The sequence below is a fragment of the Mobula hypostoma genome, chromosome 8, assembly GCF_963921235.1.
Source record: "Mobula hypostoma chromosome 8, sMobHyp1.1, whole genome shotgun sequence".
NCBI classification, from domain to species: Eukaryota; Metazoa; Chordata; class Chondrichthyes; order Myliobatiformes; family Myliobatidae; genus Mobula; species Mobula hypostoma.
Window position 1 is genome coordinate 74946910 of NC_086104.1, and position 20908 is coordinate 74967817.

Genomic DNA, 20908 nt, shown 5'->3' on the forward strand with positions numbered 1-20908 from the left:
ACAGTGTACATGTATACAGTTAAATGACAGTAAACTTGACTTGATTGGGAAGTTATTTTTTTCAGCAAGCCCACATCTGAATGTGGAGGATGTTTAAAGTCAAAATGCACAGAGTACAATAAGGAAGGACAAAAATGGCAAGGTAAGAGAACCTTGGATGTCGAGAAAGGTGATGAATTTAGTTCAAAAGAAAAAGGAAGAGCACATAAAGCTTACGAAGCTAGAATGAAATAGTCCTTGAGGATTATAAAGAGGCCAGAAATGTAAATACAGTGAGAAGTGGTCAGCCTGCACCTTCCTAAAATCCACAGTCACCTACTTGGTCTTGTCCATGTTGAGACTCAAGTTGTGCTACCAGCTGCTCTTCCTCCACCTTGTATGCCACTTGTTATTGTTGTTGATGAGGCCAACTACCATTGTTTCATCTGAGAACCTGATGATTTGGTGTGAACTGCATCTAGCGGGGGGGGGGGGTCCTGAATTAGCAGCGTGAACACCAGCGGTCTGAGCACTCAGCCCTTGGAATCGCCAGTGCTCAGTATGATGGAGTTGGAGATGTTTCTGACAACGCATACTGACTGGAGCCTTTCTGTCAAGAAGTCTCGGATCCAGTTACAGAGAAAAGTGTTGAGACCCAATGAGGACAATTTACCTACCGGCTTCCAAGGGATGATCACATTAACTGCTAAGTTGAAGTCAAGAAATAGGATCCTGGCACCATTTTCCAGGTAGATCAGGATGGATTGGAGTGCAGAGGCTATAGTATCATCAGTGGATCGACTTGAGCGATTATCAACCTGGAAGAGTCTGGTATAGCAGGAAGATGGGGTTTAATATGATCCATGACCAGCCATCAAAGCACTTCGTTATTGTTGAGGTCAGTGTCATGGGACAGTAATTGTTGAGGCAGGTTACTGTTGCCATCTTGGGCGCCGGGGTGATGGTAACAGCCTTGAAGCCTGAAGAGACAGTGGGCTATACTAGAGAGAATGCTGAAGATATCTGTTGGAAACTCTGTTATTTGGTCTGCGTAGTCCTCAACACCTCATCAGGTATGTTATCAGGACCTGCAGTTTTACATGGGTTGACCCTGGCTAGCATCTTCCTAAAACTGCTGTGGGCAGATGGAGTGCCTGCTCCTCAGGTGGAAGCAGACCTTCCTCCTCAGCACCTCTTTCCATGCATCAAACCCAGTGCAAAGGACATTCAGCCAATCAGGAAGAGACGTGTCATGGTTGTTGATGTGCAGGGTGGACTGTAGTTCGTTATGGTCTTAATGCCCTGCCACATGTGCCTCATGTCTCTGGTGTCACAGAAATGGCTGTATATTTTTTGTGAATAATCTTGGTTTGTCTTCTGGATGGCATGGAAAAGCAGAGGACTTGCTGACCTGAGAGCTGTCTAACTTCCCAAACTGAAAGCAACATCCCGATCTCTCAGCCATGCCCTACCTCCGTTATCAGCCATGGCTTCTTGTTTGCCCTCTCAGAGATACGTTTAATAATAGTGACGTCCTCAATGCACTTCTCTATGTTGCCAGTCACAGATCTCGTATATGCAATGTTATCACCATTATCACATCGATGTTTAGAGCAGGCTCAATGGGCTGAATGGCCTAATTCTGCTCCTACGTCTTATGGTCTATGGTTAATGTGACGGTCATAGGCAGCTACCGCCCTGAACATGCTTCAGTTGGTGTTTTCAAAACAGTCCCACAATGCTGAAGTTGCTCCTTCTGACCAGGGTTTTAGTTCCCTTTGCATTTAATCAGTGGTCAGTATGCAGGAATTAGCATAACAGATAAGTAATCACAGAATCCAGGGGGAGGTCTTGTATGCACCAGGGATGTTGGTATTAATCAGTATTCTCACCTCCGGTAGCAAAGTCGACATACTGAGAGAATTTAAGCAGGACTGTTTTTAAATTAGCCTGCTTGAACTTGCCAGCAACAATAAAGAACCCTTCAGTGCGTGGTTTGCGAATCACTGATGGTGCTGTAGAGCTCATGCAGCACTTCCCCAGCATTAGCACTGCGGGGAATGTATACAGCCACAACCACAATAGCAGTGAAGTCCCTCTTGCTGGAGGTCTGTGATTAGTGGCATTCTTCAAGGATCTGCACTGGTACCTCTGCTGTTTCTGATGCCAGAAGAACATGGTAACCTGCCTCAATAACTATCAACCGATAGCACTGGCATCCACTGTCCTGTGGTGATATGAGAGGTTAATGATGAAACAACTCCTGCCTGAGAAGCAACTTGGATTCACTCCAATTCGCCTAACGTCACGACAGGTCAGCAGGAGATGCCATTTCATTGGCTCATCACTCTACCCTGGAACATCTAGGCAACAAAGATGCAACAATAAGAGAAAGTCTGCAGATGCTGGAAATCCAAGCAACACACACAAAATGCTGGAGGAACTTAGTAGGCCAGGTAGCATCTATCGAAAAGAGTACAGTCGACGTTTCAGGCCAGGACCCTTCATCAGGACTGGAGAAAGTATAATGAGGAGTCTGAGTTAGAAGGTTGTGGGTGGAGGGGAGGAAGAAACACAAGGTAATAGTTGATTGATGAAAGAGAAGGGGCTGGAGAAGGGAAAATCTAATCAGAGAGAACAGAAATCCATGGAAGAAAGAAAAGAGGGAGAAGCACCCCAGAGGGAGGTGATGTGCAGGTTAGGAGGCAAGGTGAGAGAGGGAAATCGAAATGGGGAATGGTGAGGTGGGGGGAGCATTACTGGAAGTTCACAAAATCAATGTTCATGCCATCAGGTTGGAGGCTACTCAGATGGAATATAAGGTGTTGCTCCTCCAATCTGAATGTGGCTTCATCGTGACAGTAAAGGAGGCCATGGACTGACGTGTCGGAATGGGAATGGGAAGTGAAATTAAAATCGGTGGCCACTGGGAGATCCCACTTTCTCTGTCACATAATACTCCATATCTTCTGCCATCTCCATTGAAATCCCATTACCAAGCACACATTTACCTTCCCCCCCAACTTTCTGCTTTCCACAAGGATCGCTCCCTAAATAACTCCCTTGTCCATTCATCCCTCCCCACTGATCCCCCTCCCTGGCACTTATCCTTGCAAGCAGAACAAGATCTACACCTGCCTCTACACCTCCTCCCTCACTACCATTCAGGGCCCCAAACAGTCATTCCAGTTGAAGCAACACTTCACCTGTGAGTCTGCTGAGGTCATCTACTGTAACTGATACTCCCAGCGTGGCCTCCTGTATATCGGTGAGACCTGACGTAGATTGGGAGTCCATTTCGCCAAGCCCCTACATTCCATCCGCCTGAAAAAGCAGGATCTTCCAGTGGCCACCCATTTTAATTCTACTTCCCATTCTCATTCCAACATGTCAGTCCATGGCTTCCTCTACTGTCATGATGTGGCCACACGCAGGTTGGAGGAGCAACACCTTATATTCTGTCTGGGTAGACTCCAACTTGATGGCATGAACATCGATTTTCTGAACTTCCGTTAATGACCTGCCCACCCCCTTCACCATTCTCCCATTCCCCTCTTTCACCTTACCTCCTTATCTCCTCATCTGCCCTACACCTCCCTCTGATGTTCCTCCCCCTTCTTTCTTCCATGGCCGCCTGTCCTCTCCTCTCAGATTCCCCTTCTCACACTGACTCATCATTTTTTCTCCAGTCCTGATGAAGGGTCTCAGCCCAAAACATCAACTGTACTCTTTTCCAAAAATGATGCCTGGCGTGCTGAGTTCCTCCAGCATTTTATGTGTGTAACAAAGATGCCTCAGTACGTCCTTGTGCAACTGGATCCTGGATTTCCTCACTTACAGACCCCAGTCAACTGGATTGGCAACAACATCTCCTCCACAATCTCCATCAGCACAGGTACACCACAAAGCTGTGTGCTTAGCCCCCTGCTCTACTCACTTTATAATCTGAGTGTGAATGCAAGCACAGACAGCTCCAATGCCATATTTAAGTTTGCTGATGACACCACTATCATTGGCCAAATCAAAAGGTTGTGATGAATCAACATATGGGGAGAGACTGAAAGTCTGGCTGAGTGGTGCCACAACAACAATCTCTCACTCCATGTTAACAAAACCAAAGAGCTGATTATTGACTTCAGGAGGAGGAAACCTGAGTTCAATGAGCCTCCAATGGGTATGAGAGGTTGAGAGGGTCAAAATTTATGTGGTGTTATCATTTGAGAGGATCTGTCCTGGGTCCAGTAGGTAATTGCCTTTACGAAGAAAACACAGTAGCACCTCTACTTTCTCAGAAGTTTCCGAAGATTTGGCATGGCATCTAAAACTTTGACAAACTTCTATAGATGTACAGTGGAGAGTATCCAGACTGACTGCATCATGATCTGGTAGGGAAACAGAAATGCCCTTGAACAGAATTGCCTAGAAAAAGTAGCGGATACTGCCCAGTCCATCAAGGGGAAAGCCCAGTCCACCACTGAGCATACCTACACAAAATGTTGCTGCAGGAAAGTACAATCAGTGACTCTCACCATCGAGGCCATGCTCTCTTTTTGCTGCTGTCATCAGCAAGAGGGTACAGGAACTTCAGGACCCGTACCTCCAGCTTCAGGAACAGTTATTACTTTCAGCCATCAAGTTCTTGAAACAGAGGGAATAACTTTACTCATGCCATTGCTGAACTGTTCCCAAACATACAGGCTCACTTTCAAGGACTCTTCATACCATGTCCTCGATATTTATTACTCACTTATTTATTATTTTTCTTACTTTTTGTATTTCCACCATTTGTTGTCTTTTACACATTGATTGTCCATCCTGTAGGGCACAATTTTTCACTGATTTTACTGTGCTTCCTGGATTTACTGTGAATGCCTGTAAGAAAATGAATCTAAAGGCTGTAGATGGTGACGCAATTGTACTTTGATAATAAATATACTTTGAACTTTGTATACAAGTGACCTTGATGAAAGTGTAGAAGGGTGGGTTGGCAAGTTTGCAGAGGGTACAAATAATGGTGATGTTATGGAAAATGTAGAAGACTGGCAAAGAAGAGTGGGATATAGATCAGTTGCAGATATGGGTGGAGAAATGGCACATGGATATTCGGCTGAGTGGCAACAACCTCTCACTCAATGTCAGCAAGACCAAGGAGCTGATTGTAGACTTCAAGAGAGGAAACCCAGAGGTCCATACGTCAGTCATCATAGGAGGATCAGAGGTGGACAGAGTTAGGAATGTTGGATTCCCAGCTGTTACTATTCAGAGGATCCGTCCTGGATCCAGCACCTAAATACAATTGCGAATAAAGCACGACAGCACCTCTACTTTCTTCGGAGTCCGCAGAGATTCGGCATGACATCTAAAACTTTAACAAACTTCTATGGATGTATGGTGGTGAGTGTATTGACTGGATGCATCATGATCTGGCTTGAAAACACCAATGCCTTTGAACAGAAAATCCTGCAAAAAAATAGTGGATTCAGCCCAGTACATCATGGGTAAAGCCCTCCCAAACGCTGAGCACAGCTTCATGAAATGCTGTCGTAGGAAAGCAGCATCCATCAAAGATCCCCACCACCCAGAACATGCTCTTTTCTTGCTGCTGCCATTAAGTAGAAGGTACAAGAGCCTCAGGACTTGCACCACCAGGTTCAGGAACAGTTACTATCCCTCAACAATCAGGCTCTTGAATTAAAGGGATAACTACACTGACCTGCCCATCATTGAAATGTTCCCATAACCAATGATCTCACTTTAAGTACTCTTTACCTCATTACCTCGCGTCTTCATTATTTATTGCTATTTATTTATATTTGCACAATTTGTTGTCTTCTGCACTATGGCTGATCTTTCATTGGTCCTGCTGTCGACCTATTGAGTCTGCCCATAGAAAGTGAATCTCAGTGTTGTATATGGTGACAATAATAAAACTTACATTGAACTTTGGACCCAGACAAAAGTGGAAATGTTGCACCTTGGAAGGTCAAATGTAAAGAGACAGTACACTGTTTAGGGAAAGATCCTTAAGAGTGTTTATGAGCAGAGGGATCATGGGAACCAAGTTCATAGCTCCCTGAAAGTGGTTACAAAGGTTGCTAGAGTAGTGAAGAAGGCATATGGCATGGCACGCTTGTGTTTATTCGTCAAGGCATTGAGTTTAAAAGTCAGGAAGCTGTATTGCAGCTTTAAAAACTTTAGTTAGGCTGCACTTGGAGTATTGCACACAATTCTGGTTGCCCCATTATAGGAATGATGTCGAGGCTTTGGAGAGGGTACAGAAGAGGTTACCAGGACATTGCCTAGATTAGAGAGCATGTGCTATAATGAGAGGATGAACAAAATTGGGTTGTTTTCTCTGGAGCAACAGAGGCTGAGGGGAGATCTGTCAGAGATTTCTAAGATTAGGAGAGAAATACATAGACTAAGTAAACAATATCTTTTTCCAGGGGTTGGAATGTCTAAATACCAGAGGGCATGCATTTCAGGTGAGGGGGTAATTTCAAAGGAAATGTGAGGGCAAGTTTTTTTTTAAAAAAACACAGAGTGGTGGTTACTTAGAAAGGTGGTACTGGCAGAAGCTTTAGAATACTTTAAGAGACATTTAGATAGGCACATGAATATGAGGAAAATGGAAGGATCTGAACATTGTGCAGGCAGCAGTGATTAGTTTAGTTAGCCATTTGAGAATTAATTTCATTGGTTTGGCACAACAGAGTGGGCTGAAGAGCCTGTCCCTGTGCTGTAGTGTTATATACTTAATATTTTGAAACAGTAAATGACACTTAAAAACTTAACTGATTCAAAATACTGCAGAACATCAAGGTTGGTGAAGGGACAAGTTCAATTTTTCTTTCCATTTGTACAAAACAACCAGAAATCCACATGATTCCTCTGATTGTTTGAGAAGCAGTGAATTCTATATTTGTAAGCCCTCAAACCCCTACCACTGTATTAAAAGACTGATAGAAAAAGACTGGCCATGTCCAACCACACAAACCATCAGGAACTCATGCTCTTCTGACAAAAAGCCAGGAATCCAGGTCCTGATCAATTTTCCAATTTCTCATGCCAGAGTTCCAATGCAATTTCATCAAAAAGGCTTAAGATTTTCTGCCATGAAACAATTCTTGACTGAAACGTGCAAGGTCCTGAGGAACATGAATGCTTTCAGGCAAGTGGAACCAAAGAAGTTTACTGCGTATGTGAGAAAGCAGCATTCAAGTTACATCTGGTTTAAGATGGCGCCACCGAAGGCAAGCAACAACTCACTGGTAGTTCAAAAGGCAAGAAACTCAACTCAAAACACCTTTTGTGAAATAAATTGTGGTAAACTATCACCAAAAACAATGAAGAGGCGAACTAAGACAAAGCAAATTCAAGTGATGAGCCGCGCTGGTGCATTGCAAAATAACGCAGATAGAGTTGAAGTAAGCCATTCGGAGAAGAGAAGTTGATGCAGAGGAGTTTCAGTGCTTATCCAACTGACCCAGGTGTGAGGCTGGATCGCTCTAAGCACTGAGCCAATTTGTAGAGATTGAGAACGGCTTTGGGCTGGGCAACGAGATACAGATAGAATCGCGGGGCAGCGAGGTCTAGACTCGGAGCGTTTCACTGCAGTGGGGCCAAGGTCCTAACGTGAAACACTGTCGTTATTTGGACAATTTAAACACCAGCCCAGACTGACTGGAAAGGCAGGGTATTGTGACCAAAGGTGAGAGTCAGGCCGATTTCGCTTGCTTTCCTGTGATGTTCACTCCTATCTCCACAATGCTGAGGCCATGAGACTGCCCCGGCTACTGTGCTTCATGTCTGCGAGCTTTCTGGTGATTTGCCCCACTAATACGATGAACTAAGACCAAGGCTTGGGCCTACTCCAGGCTGCTCCAGGTATTCAGATCTCAGGGCTCAATTTGGTTTGGAATGATGTTGTTCGCTTTCATTGTTTCCATGATACTTTGAATCTTTGAATCTAATCAGTGTGGGCACGTGGCCAAGTGGTTAAGGCATTGGACTAGCGACCTGAAGGTCGTGAGTTCAAGCCCTAGGCAAGGCAACATGTTGTGTCCTTGAGCAAGGCACTTAATCACTCATTGCTCTGCGACGACACCGGTGCCATGCTGTATAGGTCCTAATGCCCTTCCCTTGGACAACATTGGTGTCGTGGAGAGTGAAGACTATCAAGGCACAGATCCATGGTCTTGCAAGACTAATGGATGCCTTTAATTTAATTTAATCAGTCAATATCTTAGAGGACTAAATGGCTAACTCATGCTCCCAATTCACACATTTATTTGTGTTTTATTTCTTTTCATTTATTGAGCAAAAACACTAACTTAGTTGAAGGTTCAAAGATTCATTTATCATCAAAGTACACAGCTCTGAAATTTTTCTTCTACAGATAGCCATGAAATCAAGAAAGAAAGGCAGCATAATCATCAACCCCCCCAGTCCCTCCTCCCCACAAAAAAACAACAAAAAGACAACACGCACATCGACCTATAAATTCCCCTCCCCTGCACACAAAAAAAACGAGAAAGATCAGGTGAAAAACACAGAATACAAAAGAAAACCATAAGACTAGAAAAAAAAGTCAACAGTCCAAGTCCACATACAAAACACAGAAAACCTGGACAACACTTTCCCTCTCTGTAACAGAGCAATCTCATCAACAATTAAAGACCGTCTCCCCTTTCTGTAATAGAGCGATCTCACCAGTGATAAAAAGCAGTCTCCCCTCTCCATACAGAGCGATCCCTCAGTGATAAAAAGGCAGGCAACCGGCATTTAAATCTCCCTCATTGCTTTAAACGTCGAGTAATGAAAGCTTTCATTGGCAGAATGGAGTTGAACATCAGCTCACAACCTTCTCGCCACCTCTGTCTCCCGTAATCCCCTTGGAGACTGCAAAGCGCTGAAACACCCAATCGATCTCTAAACTGCAATTCACAGGTTCCAGCGGAATCACATTCAAGATGAAAAACTAACGTAGAAGATGTAAAAGAAGTGAAATATACAGTTTCATGATCTATCCAGATGTCGATCGAAGGAATATTGTACGCAAGCGCCATCTTGACCAGAATAATTCTTGTTCAGACTGCATTCAGGCTTTAACAGGATTTAGCTAAGAATATCATTATTTACTCAAAGACTGTAAATTGCCATGAACTGTGCTCCTGATAATGAGTGATCTAACTATGGGCAACAACTACTTGCATTTTAATTGTGCCTTTAATGTAGTAAAGCATCCAGAGCTACGTCAAGAACATTATCAAATAAGATTTTGCAAAACAATCACTTCACATACTTCAAAGAAAAGTGAGAGGTATATTTCAAGGAGCGTCTTTTAAAAAAAAGGATAAAGAAGAAGAAGAAGAAAAACATGTAGAAAGAATATCCCTGTGCTTTAGAGCTGGGTAGCTGAAAGCATGGCTGAAATAGTGAAGAGATTAAAATCTGAAGTCTGTGAGAATGGAAAGCAGAGATGGAAAAACGACCTCCTCCAGCTTTGACAAGCTGAAGGAGGCTGTCTTTCCACTAACACTAACCATTAACAAATGCAATTCACAAAGGTCTTTGAATTACAACCAATTTTCTGGTTGTAACACCTCCATCATCATTGCCCAGACATGTAGAAATGACAAATCTAATTCCTAAGCCATTGACAAAATTTTCCAATGCTCAGTTCAGATAAATCTAGCTTCAGACCAGTTAAGTTTGATCACATTAAGGGCTTTCTCTGCGCCAAAAGAACACACACAAATGGACTATGTGGGTGGCCACATTCTGTCATATGCCACTTCAATCAAAATTAATGGCCAATCACTGTTTACCTCAGTCATTTATGCTGCATTAAAAGATGACAGCCCCAGGAAAGTCTGAAACTAAACAAATCTACACCAACTGATTTAAAATCACTCTGATAAATTTGAAACAGACACAGGAGAAGGACAGCTTCACCAATATCACATACAGCATAGCATAAATTTGCTCCTGGTATCATTCCTGAAAGCAAAAGGATGTTTGAAATAATCTACAATAGGCCAGAGGATAACAAATTCAATCGATACATGCAACCAACATGCATCACCATTAATTTCAGTACTAACATACTGACAAATGAAGTGGACTACCATCACAAAAAGATAAACAATATGTATGTCTATATTTCAATACCCATTGGGAAAATTATAAGTATTTCGCTACAAAAATACTTCAAAATGCATACTCCTTTCAACTAAATTAGAATAAGGATATGATTATAAAGAATATAGGAGGAGGTTCAATGATAAAAGCCTTTATAAGTACATCCTTTCTTTCAACTGCAGATACACAATCACATTGCTATCAGTTACATCCCACCTTGTTGCAAATGGAAAGTTTTGAGTTAATTAATTGTAACAGATGCATTCAAGAAGAAAATCCACAACACAAAATACATAAACAGTTCCACTGTAAAGATACCTCACTAGTCAAAGCAAGTAGTGCTTTCACACCAAATCCTTTCCCATAGACATCTCCTGCTCGAATGAAAAGATTATCAACAACATTTCACTCAGCTGCTCAATATAAAATGAGGCACTCACGTTTTGCAGGAAGGTCATAGCCCAGTGTAATTTTGGCTTCTCCAGTGTTACATCCATTTAGCTGGCGACATGCTGACAACAGCTTAGGTCCCGCAGCTCTGTGGATACAGCCATCAACTAAAAGTGAAGCACAAGGGCCACAATCAAAAATTATCACAACTACTTGCTTATTTGCATTATTTATATTACAAACACAGAACAAATCATGTCAGTTTCCACAGTAAAACAATAATACAGTAAGCTCAGGACTTTGGTGGTGCTGGATAGTAAATTTTCTGGACAATTGGATGTATTTACTTTTCTTAGTCATTAGACATCACTGTAATAAATTTCTGAGTAAATCAGTTGCGGTTAAAGGGAGGTCAGGAACCAAAGCCTGGCAAGTTAAAAGTAATTGTGGGAACTGAGACCCTGATGAGTTGCAAGAAGGCATTAGAACTGGAACCTTGGTTGGTGGAACAAGAAATGGAACCAGAATCCTGGAGAGTGGAAGGGAGTGAGGGACTAGAGCCCTAGGAAGTAGCAGGAAGTATGGTAACTGTGGCCTAAGTTGACTGGAAGGGAGAGCAGTGAATGTTAAGGAATGTGGGATCAGAACCCTGACTTGTGGAAGGCAGTCTGAGAACTGCGACCGCAATGGGTCAGAAATAAAAGCAGAAACTTTAGCCTTCTGAGGTAGAAGGGAGTGCAGGCAATGTTACATGGTACCAAGTAATTCAGATTTCCCAGTGGCTGGATTGGAAGATTCTACTGTACTTGCATAACACTGCGAAACACGTCAGCGAGAACCTTTATCAAACAAAATCAGGCACAGTTGCATATCAAGAAAGATCAACACATGAAAAAAAAGTGAAAGGACCCCACTGGCAGGGGTTTAGTAAGGTTGGGAATTTTGATAGAGCAATTTAGAAGCCTGTACTGCTGGACCTGATCGTTGCCAGCCATGTGACTTTTAAAGTCAATGATTTGCAGATGATTAGAATTCCAGGATAAGCTAAAACAGCGAACATTTGCACCAGAATTAAACAACCACCAATGAAGAGTTCAAAAAAAATGACTCAATATTACCACAGCCTACTATACTTCCCAGTATCATGCAAAAATGGAGAAAGAGTTTTCATTGTTAGATCTTTCCAAAATCAATAAAAGTGGATGTATTTTTGAAACATAATTTTACATACGGTCTAAGGTTAATACTTCGGTAAAAGTTACATCGACACTTTAGACCTTACAACTAATACATCACCATTGATTAAAACAAAGACATTGGCACAAACTGGTGTAAAAAAAAACTGAGTCACACAAGAAGACTTTTACAGTGAGATGCAACAATATGAGATGCACTGTCTGAAAGGATGGTGCGAGCATTACCAACAATAACAGGCAAAAGTGAATAACACAAACACTTGAAGGCGGATGTTTTGCAGACATCAAAGAAAGAATAAGGAAATTACATAGCTCTTTTAAGAGCTGACATCGGTATCCCAGGACTCCTGTGGTGTACAATATCGTGATTCTATGAAGCACAGTATATAGTAAAATGAAAGGGTTATACAATTCTATTTTCTGGTCATTCATTTTCTGAATGTAGATAACAATGCCATTCTTAGCGTTTATTGTCCATAACAAACTGATTCTAAACTGAGGAGGTATCAAAGAATTAAATACACACACAGCTCAGACAGGTAAAGATGTTCGTGAGCCAGACAGAATTTTACAACAGTCCATTAATTTTTTTAGATCAGCTTCTTTTTTGAATTCCAGACGTATTTCATTATTTGAATTTAAATTTTCCTGCTGCCCTGGTGGGATTTAAACTTCTTCCTCTAGATCAATGGTCCAGAACACAGACTCCTATCCATCAATTTGATTGTCATGTTACTTTCCTTCCCTGCGGAACAAGTTGGAAGAATCAAGATTGACTTCGAACTTAAAAGGAGGAAATTCCAGAAATGCCAGGTTACTGGAGAGAGCAACAAAAGTGACCCTGAAGGAGGGCCACAGCCCGAAACGTCAACTGTTTATTCATTTCCACGGATGCTACCTGACCCGCTGACACCCTCCAGCATTTTGTGTGTGTTGCTAACATAAGTAACATTTCAGATTGATGACATTCACCCATTTTCATTTCAGATTAAAGGGCTATAAAGTATTTTTGGTTTGGATCTGCTTCCAGTTCTCCTGTTACAATTTATCCAAGGCAAAGCAGTAAGTCTGTTTGTTCTAACTCCTGGGTACGTTTGACTCAAAAACAAAGGAGCTGGTTGTGGACTACAGGAGGAATGGAGACAGGCTAGCCCCTAATGACATCAATGGATCTGGAGTTGAGAGGGTGAACAGCTTTAAGCTCCTCGGCACAAACATCACCGAGGACCTCACATGCTCTGTACATAGTGACTATGTGGTGAAAAAAACCACAACAGTGCCTCTTTCACCTCAGACGGCTGAAAAGGTTTGGTTTGGGCCCCCAGATCCTAAGAGCTTTCTATAGGGGCACAACTGAGAGCATCCTGACTGGCTGCATCACTGCCTGGTAAGGGAAGTGTACCTCCCTCAATCGCAGGTCTCTGCAGAGAATGGTGCGTACAGTCCAGCGCATCTGCAGATGTGAATTTCCCACTATTCAGGACATTAACAAACACAGGTGTGTAAAAAGGGCCCGAAGGACCCGAGTCACCCCAATCACAAACTGTTCCAGTTGCTGCCATCTGGGAAACTGTACCACGGCATAAAAACCAGGACCAACAGTCTCTGGGACAGCTACTTCCACCAGGCTATCAGACTGATTAACTCATGCTGACACACCTGTATTTCTATGTTATATTGACTGTCCTGTTGTACATACTATTTATTATAAATTACCATAAATTGTACATTGCACATTTAGACAGAAACATAATGTAAAAATTTTTACTCCTCATGTATGTGAAGGATGTAAGTAATAGTCAATTCAATTCACATGGAAATGCTATACTGATACTGAAATAAATGTGTTATTAAAGTCTATTTATTGTAAATGATCTAATTTCTGCCTGTGGTGGCTTCCCAAATATAATGATCAAATATTCTTAGTTGTGGTGAAGTGAGAGTGCAGGGCAGCAACAACAAGGAAAGTTTCCCAGTTTTAGATTGGAGGAGCAGGTTCAGTTCCAGGGGACCCAAAAATCTGATGTCACAACCTGCCGAGTTGCCAGCCTAGTGGGACGAAGTCATAGAAAGAGACCAAATTACATTTACAAGATAAGCAGCAGACAGCTAAAAACATGCATCACAACTTCTCACAGAATGTGATGAATCTGAGGGATCCCCTGCCTCGGAGGCCTCTGAAGGCTTGATCACTGGTGGTACTTACAGAAGAGGTAGACACATTTTTGAACTATCAAGGAACTGAGGGCTATGGGGAAATGGCACACAAGGGATGAAGCCTAGACTAAATTATCCATGATCATATTTAATTGTGAGGCAAGCTCAAGGGACTCATTTTGCTCCTATTTTCTTGCATTCTAATTTTCACACATGTTCAAATTAAGAAACAGAGAAGTTGAATATTCAATATTTTTAAACATTTGATTGAACATAAAGATTAGAACATACATACAAGGTTGAAGTAAAAGCTCCAGGGGAGTACTATCAAATCTTAATATGTCACCATTTTTATCTGTCATTTTAATTGGCAAGGTGCAAGATGATATTAACTGAGGGAATGACAATGTGTAAACATAAAATTTTAGGGACAGAAAAGATATTAAACCTGGATAATGGTTTAGAACATTAAAAAAAAATCAGATACCTCTCATTCAACAAGGCATCACATTTTAAGGTTTAGTTAAATAATAGTAGTAGTTCTTGAGTGTTTATAATTGCAGATAATTTACTTATTATACCCAAAGAAGAGGCTGTAAAAGTGCACACTACAGAAATAAAGGGAATCACTGACAATAAAATTTGCATTCCTATGTTGTAAGTAAGTATAGACATTGTCACTACTGGAGTCACAACGACTGGACTGAACAAGGTCACAAATCAAACAACAAGTTAGTTTACTTTCAGCAAACATTAGCCGCAATTTATTTCACTTCTCCAGTTATGGTACAAAAAGTTATTGGTTCCTGCATTACGTTATCAGATTAATAACAGTGTCAAGAAAGAATGAGAATAATCTAGGGGCAACGGTGCTGCCTTACGTGAGGCTAGTCTTCACTGAGAATTATTTGATTGTCAAGGCTACTGGATAATACCACAGTTTATATGCTAGTGGAGAAAACAGAAACGAAAACAAATTTCTTGTTGCTATATTACATCTTACCTCCAACAAATTTCCTATGGGACAGGAACTAATCTTCTGAACTAATGACAAGCTGTTCAACCTACAGCGACCAACGTTTCCCAAATCTCAGTAGTTTCTCTGCAGTGTGCTGACGATGCAAGCACCTGCACACACATAGCGACTGAGCTCCAGGACTTCATCAAAACTGCCACTGGAGCATGCAAGAGAGGGGAGCATCACACTCAACATTCACAAAAGGTCCTGTCCCCTCTGCACATGCTGCCCTCCAGCAATGAAGGTTCATGGCAAATCCATGTGGATCCCTTCCCACTCCTCAGGAAATGCAGATATTAGTGATGAAAATCACCACCATTTTTACATGTCTTCAGAAACTTAGGATGTTTGAGAACCTGAAGATCAATAAATCAGATCTGGAACAAACTCAAGCAGTGGCAACACCTGCCTTCTGGAATGGTTCTGATACCTGGACAATGCACAGCAGTTTATTGATAGATACACAGAAGTGTAAGGAAGCTCACAGAGTAAACATTGTACATGGTAATAATAAATACAACAATAAATTCAGCAATTAGTACAAAACAGAATTGTGTAAAGTATAATAGTGTCAACTGAAGTACTGCAAAAAGAAATGCTGAAGTTACAATATCAGAGTAGGAGAATTAAGGAAGTTTCAGCACCACATTAAAGGGGATGTGAAAGAGATTATAGGTTCAGAATTGGGGAAAGAACTGCATCTGTTCACCCAGGGTTCAAGCTCCTGTTGATGGGAAAAATACCACCAAAGCTGTTTCAACAAAACTCTTCAAAATTTATTGGGAGAACAAGTGGACCAATATTGGGATGCTGTCCCAGATCAACATCATCTTTACTTAGACCCATGCTACACATGGTCATCTGCATCATGCAGGACAGAATAGCTACAGTATGCTCACCAGGCTCTCCAAACAAATACAGTATTCTGAGATTGATCACAGGAAGAAATGGCCACACAGACAAAGGGAAAGATTCAACATGTGCTCAAAGTCATCTTGAAAAAGTATAGCATCTTTATTGACCCCTAGGAATCTCTGGTCCATAACTGCTCAAAATAGAAAAGAAGCATTCAGGATGGTATTGAGAACCTTGAAGCCATGCACTGTAAACACAAAGGCGGCGGAAGGAATGGGCCGCGTCACGAACTATGCCAGACATCATCATCCCTATCTCTCGAAGATTCTCTGGTTCCCACATTGGCCTCATTTATCATTTCAAAAAATCCTCATCCTGAACAATTGCCCAAGGAGATGACAGTAATATACTGACTCAAGTAGGTATCATATTTACTGGATTAAAAAGCTGGTGCTCATCAAAATTCCCATGTCTGAAACACCACACAAGTTACATTGATGCTTAACTCTTAACATTTACAATAATTGTGCACAATGCCTTGATTTATACATCCATTAGTTAGAATAGATCGTACAATTTTTTTAAACTGCAGATGAAAATTTGAAATAAAAACAAATATGCTGGAGAAAAAAGAAATCAGCTCAGGCAGCATCTGAGGAAAGATAAACAGAGGTAATATTTCAGCTCTAAGACACTTCATCAGAACTTTTTCGAAGATTTTAAGATCTTTTCCAAACAAACAAAACCTTTTCTGTGGCTCAGAATGAGGATGAGGGCATATATATGTCGAGTAAAAAATACACACTGAATAGAACTAAGAACTTGTTACATAGAAGCATAGAAAACATAAAGCTCAATACAGGCCCTTCAGCCCATAATGCTGGGCTGAACATGTACTTACTTTAGAAATTACCTAGGGTTACCCATAGCCCTCTATTTTTACATTTAGTAATTTGATCTTTTTAAGTTAAAAAAGTGCAACTGAATTTTGAAACTTGAAGGATTATTTCAAGGGTTTTTTCAAATTAATTTTATTTGCCACACAACGTATTCTTTCAAACTTCACTCCAGATTAAACAGACTATTCAACCCAAAACATAATTACAAACATCATTCTCTTCTGCTTGTAACTACAATTACGCACCAAGATCGGTTCATCAGTGTTCAAATACGAAAGAAATCCTGGGGCAGCACTATCTTCCAAAAAGTTTGTTTCTGTTTTATGTCTTGAAAAATACTTTTATTCAGTAATTATAAAATTAGGAGGAAATTAGTGTGTAATTAACAGCTCAAAAACATGCTATTCTAAAATGTCTCAAATGGAACTTCGTTCTGAATAAAACCCTGAAAATAAAACAAGCTGAGCGTAACAGATCATAACAACGGTGCTGGACAAGGTCTCAAATCAAACTGTAGGTTGTCATTTCAGCAAATACATTTACTTCCACTGTTACTGCAGACACAACATACCGGTTTTTGAATTAAATTCTATAAATAAGCTTAAATTTCTCTGCACTAGAAACACCATGAAAACAGGAGGATGCAAGTGCATAAACACAAGAGATTCTACAGATGATGGAAATCCAGAGCAAGACGCATAAAATGCTGAAGGAACTCTGTTTATTTCTATAGATGATGCCTGATCTAACAGTTGAAGTTTCAGGCCGAGACCCTTCTTCAGGACTGAAAAGGAAGGAGAAAGATAACCAGAATAAATCAGCAGTGGGAGGGGGAAGGAGGACAAGCTAGAAGGTGGTAGGTGAAGCCAGGTGGGTGGGAAAGGTAAAGGGCTGGAGAAACAATCTGATAGGAGAGGAGAGTGGATCATGGGAGAAAGGGAAGAAGGAGGGACACCAAGAGGAGGTGATTGGCAGGTGAGGAGAAGAGGTAAGAGGCCAGAGTTGGGAATAGGAGGTGAAAGAGTGCAGGTGAAAATAATTACAAGAAGGAGAAGTCGATCTTCATGCCATCAGGTTGGAGGCTACCTGGACGGAATATAAGGCGTTGCTCCTCCATGCTGAGAGTGGCCAGATTGTGGCAAATGAGGAGGACATGGACCAACATGCCAGAATGGGAATAGGGATTCGAATTAAAATGGTTGGCCAATGGGAAATTCTGCTTTGGGTGGATGGAGTGGAGTGGAGTAGAGGTGCTCAACAAAGCAGTCCCTCAATTTACATTGTATCTTACCAACATAGAGGAGGTCACATTGGGAGCACCAGAGACAATTGACAACCCCAACAGATTTGCAGGTGAAGTGTTGCCTGACCTAGAAGGACTGTTTGGGGCACTGAATGGAGTTTAGGGAAAAGGTGGATTATGCAAGTCTCTAACTATCTCTCAGTTTACTGCATGCTTATATTGATTAAACTCCAATAGTTTTACGGGGGATATAGACTATAACTGGATTCTCTTCATAAACAGACAAATAAAAAGCCAGCTATAAAGTAGTCCTTAGATCAAATTATATTATTGAAAAACATTCAAGCATTTGCAAAATCATAAGCTGGAATTTGCTGATTTTTAATGCCTTCTCCAGTCCCCAATAAGTTCAAAATTTTCACATTTTTAAGCTATTCAAAGTGAAAGCTGGTAATATCATAAAAGGGGCAGGACAGATAGCTGGGACTTGGCTAGAAAACAGGGCTGCCAGCATATTTCTTTCAGCAAATAAGGTGAAATGCAATGTTTGAAAATGTCAAATTAAAAACAGACAGTGAAATTGTTTATATTGAAAAAGGAACAACAGGATGACATTTTAAAATACTAAATTTCATTTTTTAAAAAATCTCCTAAAGAATCTACTGTCTGAAGGATGGAACTCAATAACTCAAAATGTTCATTTGCTTGGCCTATATATACATCAATGTATCAAGGCCAAGGTACGAGTTTGCAATTGGAAAGTCAGACAGATGTAAAAGTATAATTGTTCCTCTGAAAGGAACCGGATAGCTTTAGGTTTTTATCATTTACTTGTAGCATATTTTGGTTCATCTTCAACTCAGATTCAGTTTATTTATTTATAACATGCACTTCAAAACATAGTGAAATGCGTTGTTTGCATTAACAACCAACACAACCTGAGGATGTTCTGGAGGCAACCCACAAGAGTTGCTACACATTCTGGCATCAACATAGCTTGGTCATACAATGTTCTGTATTTTATGTTCAAAGGAGATTCAGATTCTTTACAAGTAGTTAAGTGATTGAATAGATTTATGTTTATGATTCACTTGAGTGTCCTCTCACCACTTCATAGTGCCCCTGCTTTTCCATTCTATTCTCTGAAACTTCCATATTATTTCCTTAAACTGCAAAGTCTCAGAACCCTCTGGGTAAGGAAGTCTGAGGGGAAAAAAATCATATTATAAGTCAAAATTTAAAATCTGCAGATGCTAGCAATTTGAAATAAAACAAAAACTCTTGGAAGCATCCAGAGGTCATAGAGCATCTGTAGAAAGAGAAACAGAACTGACAAAGGTCACTTTTCTCCTTCCACAGATACTGCCTGACCAGCACTTCTTTTATTTATAAAGATAAAAACAATAAGCTTTATTGTCATATGTACATCAAAACATACAGTGAAATGTGTTATTTGTGTCAAATCAAATCAGCTAGGATTGTGTTGAGCAGCCGACAAATGTCGTGATGGTTCTGGCGCCAACATACCGTGCCCACAACTCACTAACCCTAACCGTACATCATTGGAATGTGGTAGGAAACCCACATGGTCACAGGGAGAACATACAAACTCCTTTCAGACAGCGGTTGAAGTCAGGCCCCGATCTTACAACTGGCACTGTAAAGTGTTAGCTAACTGCCATGTTATCACGTCCTCAACTGTAGCTTTTGGTTCCGCAAATACCCGAAGTGGAAACTTAATTCCCTCCTTTCCTATTCTTATAGTTTTTTGCAGTTATTTTCCTTCAATTCACCTTCTTTATGTGAAGAAAAAGAGTATCATAAGAACATACGTTCTGGTCTCCTTACTTGAGGAAGGATATACTGGTTTGGAAGTGGTGCAGAAGAGGTTCACCAGGTTGATTCCAGAGACAAGGGGGGTTAGAATATGAGGAGGGATTGAGTTGCCTGGGACTCTACTCACTGGAATTCAGAGGATGAGAGGAGATCTTATGGAAATATATTAAATCATGAAATAAATCAATAAGATTGAGGTAGGAAAGTTGTTTCCATTGGTAGGTGAGACTAGATATAGGGGACATAGCCTCAAGGTTCGGGGGAGTAAATTTAGAATGGAGATGAGGAGGAACTGCTTTTCCCAGAGACTGGTGAATCTGTGGAATTCTCTACCCAGTGAAGCAATGGAAGCTATCTCAGTAAATATATTTAAGACAAGGTTGGATAGATTTTTGCGTAGTAGGGGAATTAAGGGTTGTGGGGAAAAGGCAGGTAGGTGGAGATGAGTCCATGGTCAGTTCATGATCTTATTCAATGGTGGCACAGGCTCGATAGGCAGATAGCCTCATCCTGTTCCTATTTCTTATGTTCTTATGTTCCTAAGTTCTTGTAATATTGTGAGAAACTTACAGTCTTACCTCTGTAATTTTCACAAATAAGTGCTTTACAATACCAATCATAAATATCTTCATTGAAGTTTAAGAAAACGTGATTGTTAAATCCCAACATGGGTAAAGGTAATGAATCTTAGTTCACAATTTTACAGTCTGCTCAAGGGGAATAAGTTAGAAAAAAGTGGTTTAGTGTCATGTTGTATGGCTTCTGCTGACCTTTAGAAGTTATTCACTATTGCTAGACAGGAAGGATAAGGAGAAGATGACTGCATATTCCAAGGAAATTAAGGTAGAGATTCCAGAGAGAAAGGAAGGAACTGGATAGGAAGCATTTGTCATTCAAGTCCATTTCTACAAACATTGCACCACGAGTCCTGATCCCCCAATTTAACTTGCTGATAGTTAAGGATATGACAAATGGTCTCTCAAAATAACAAATTGAAATCCATTTCCACATCACTTTTTACCTGACCCTATTGTCATTTCCTCATCTGATGGCACGGAGACATAAAGTCATAATGAAAACAGTAAAACAGCACAGTGAGTCCACACTGAGCGTCAAGGAATCATTTACACTCTATGCCATTTTTTTCTCGCCACATTTCCATCAATCCCTTTAGATTCATCTACAGATTAGA

At 40.9% G+C, this 20908-nt stretch overlaps 1 protein-coding gene across 2 annotated transcripts in view; it reads right to left on the reverse strand.

Moving 5' to 3' along the window:
- Positions 1–20908, reverse strand: part of macrod2 (mono-ADP ribosylhydrolase 2) — a 1240168-nt gene that overhangs the window by 825682 nt on the left and 393578 nt on the right. For both annotated transcript variants that reach the window (XM_063056135.1, XM_063056134.1), the window contains one exon: positions 10563–10679. In XM_063056135.1, coding sequence (XP_062912205.1) covers positions 10563–10679 — 117 coding nt within the window. The remainder of the gene's footprint in view (positions 1–10562; positions 10680–20908) is intronic.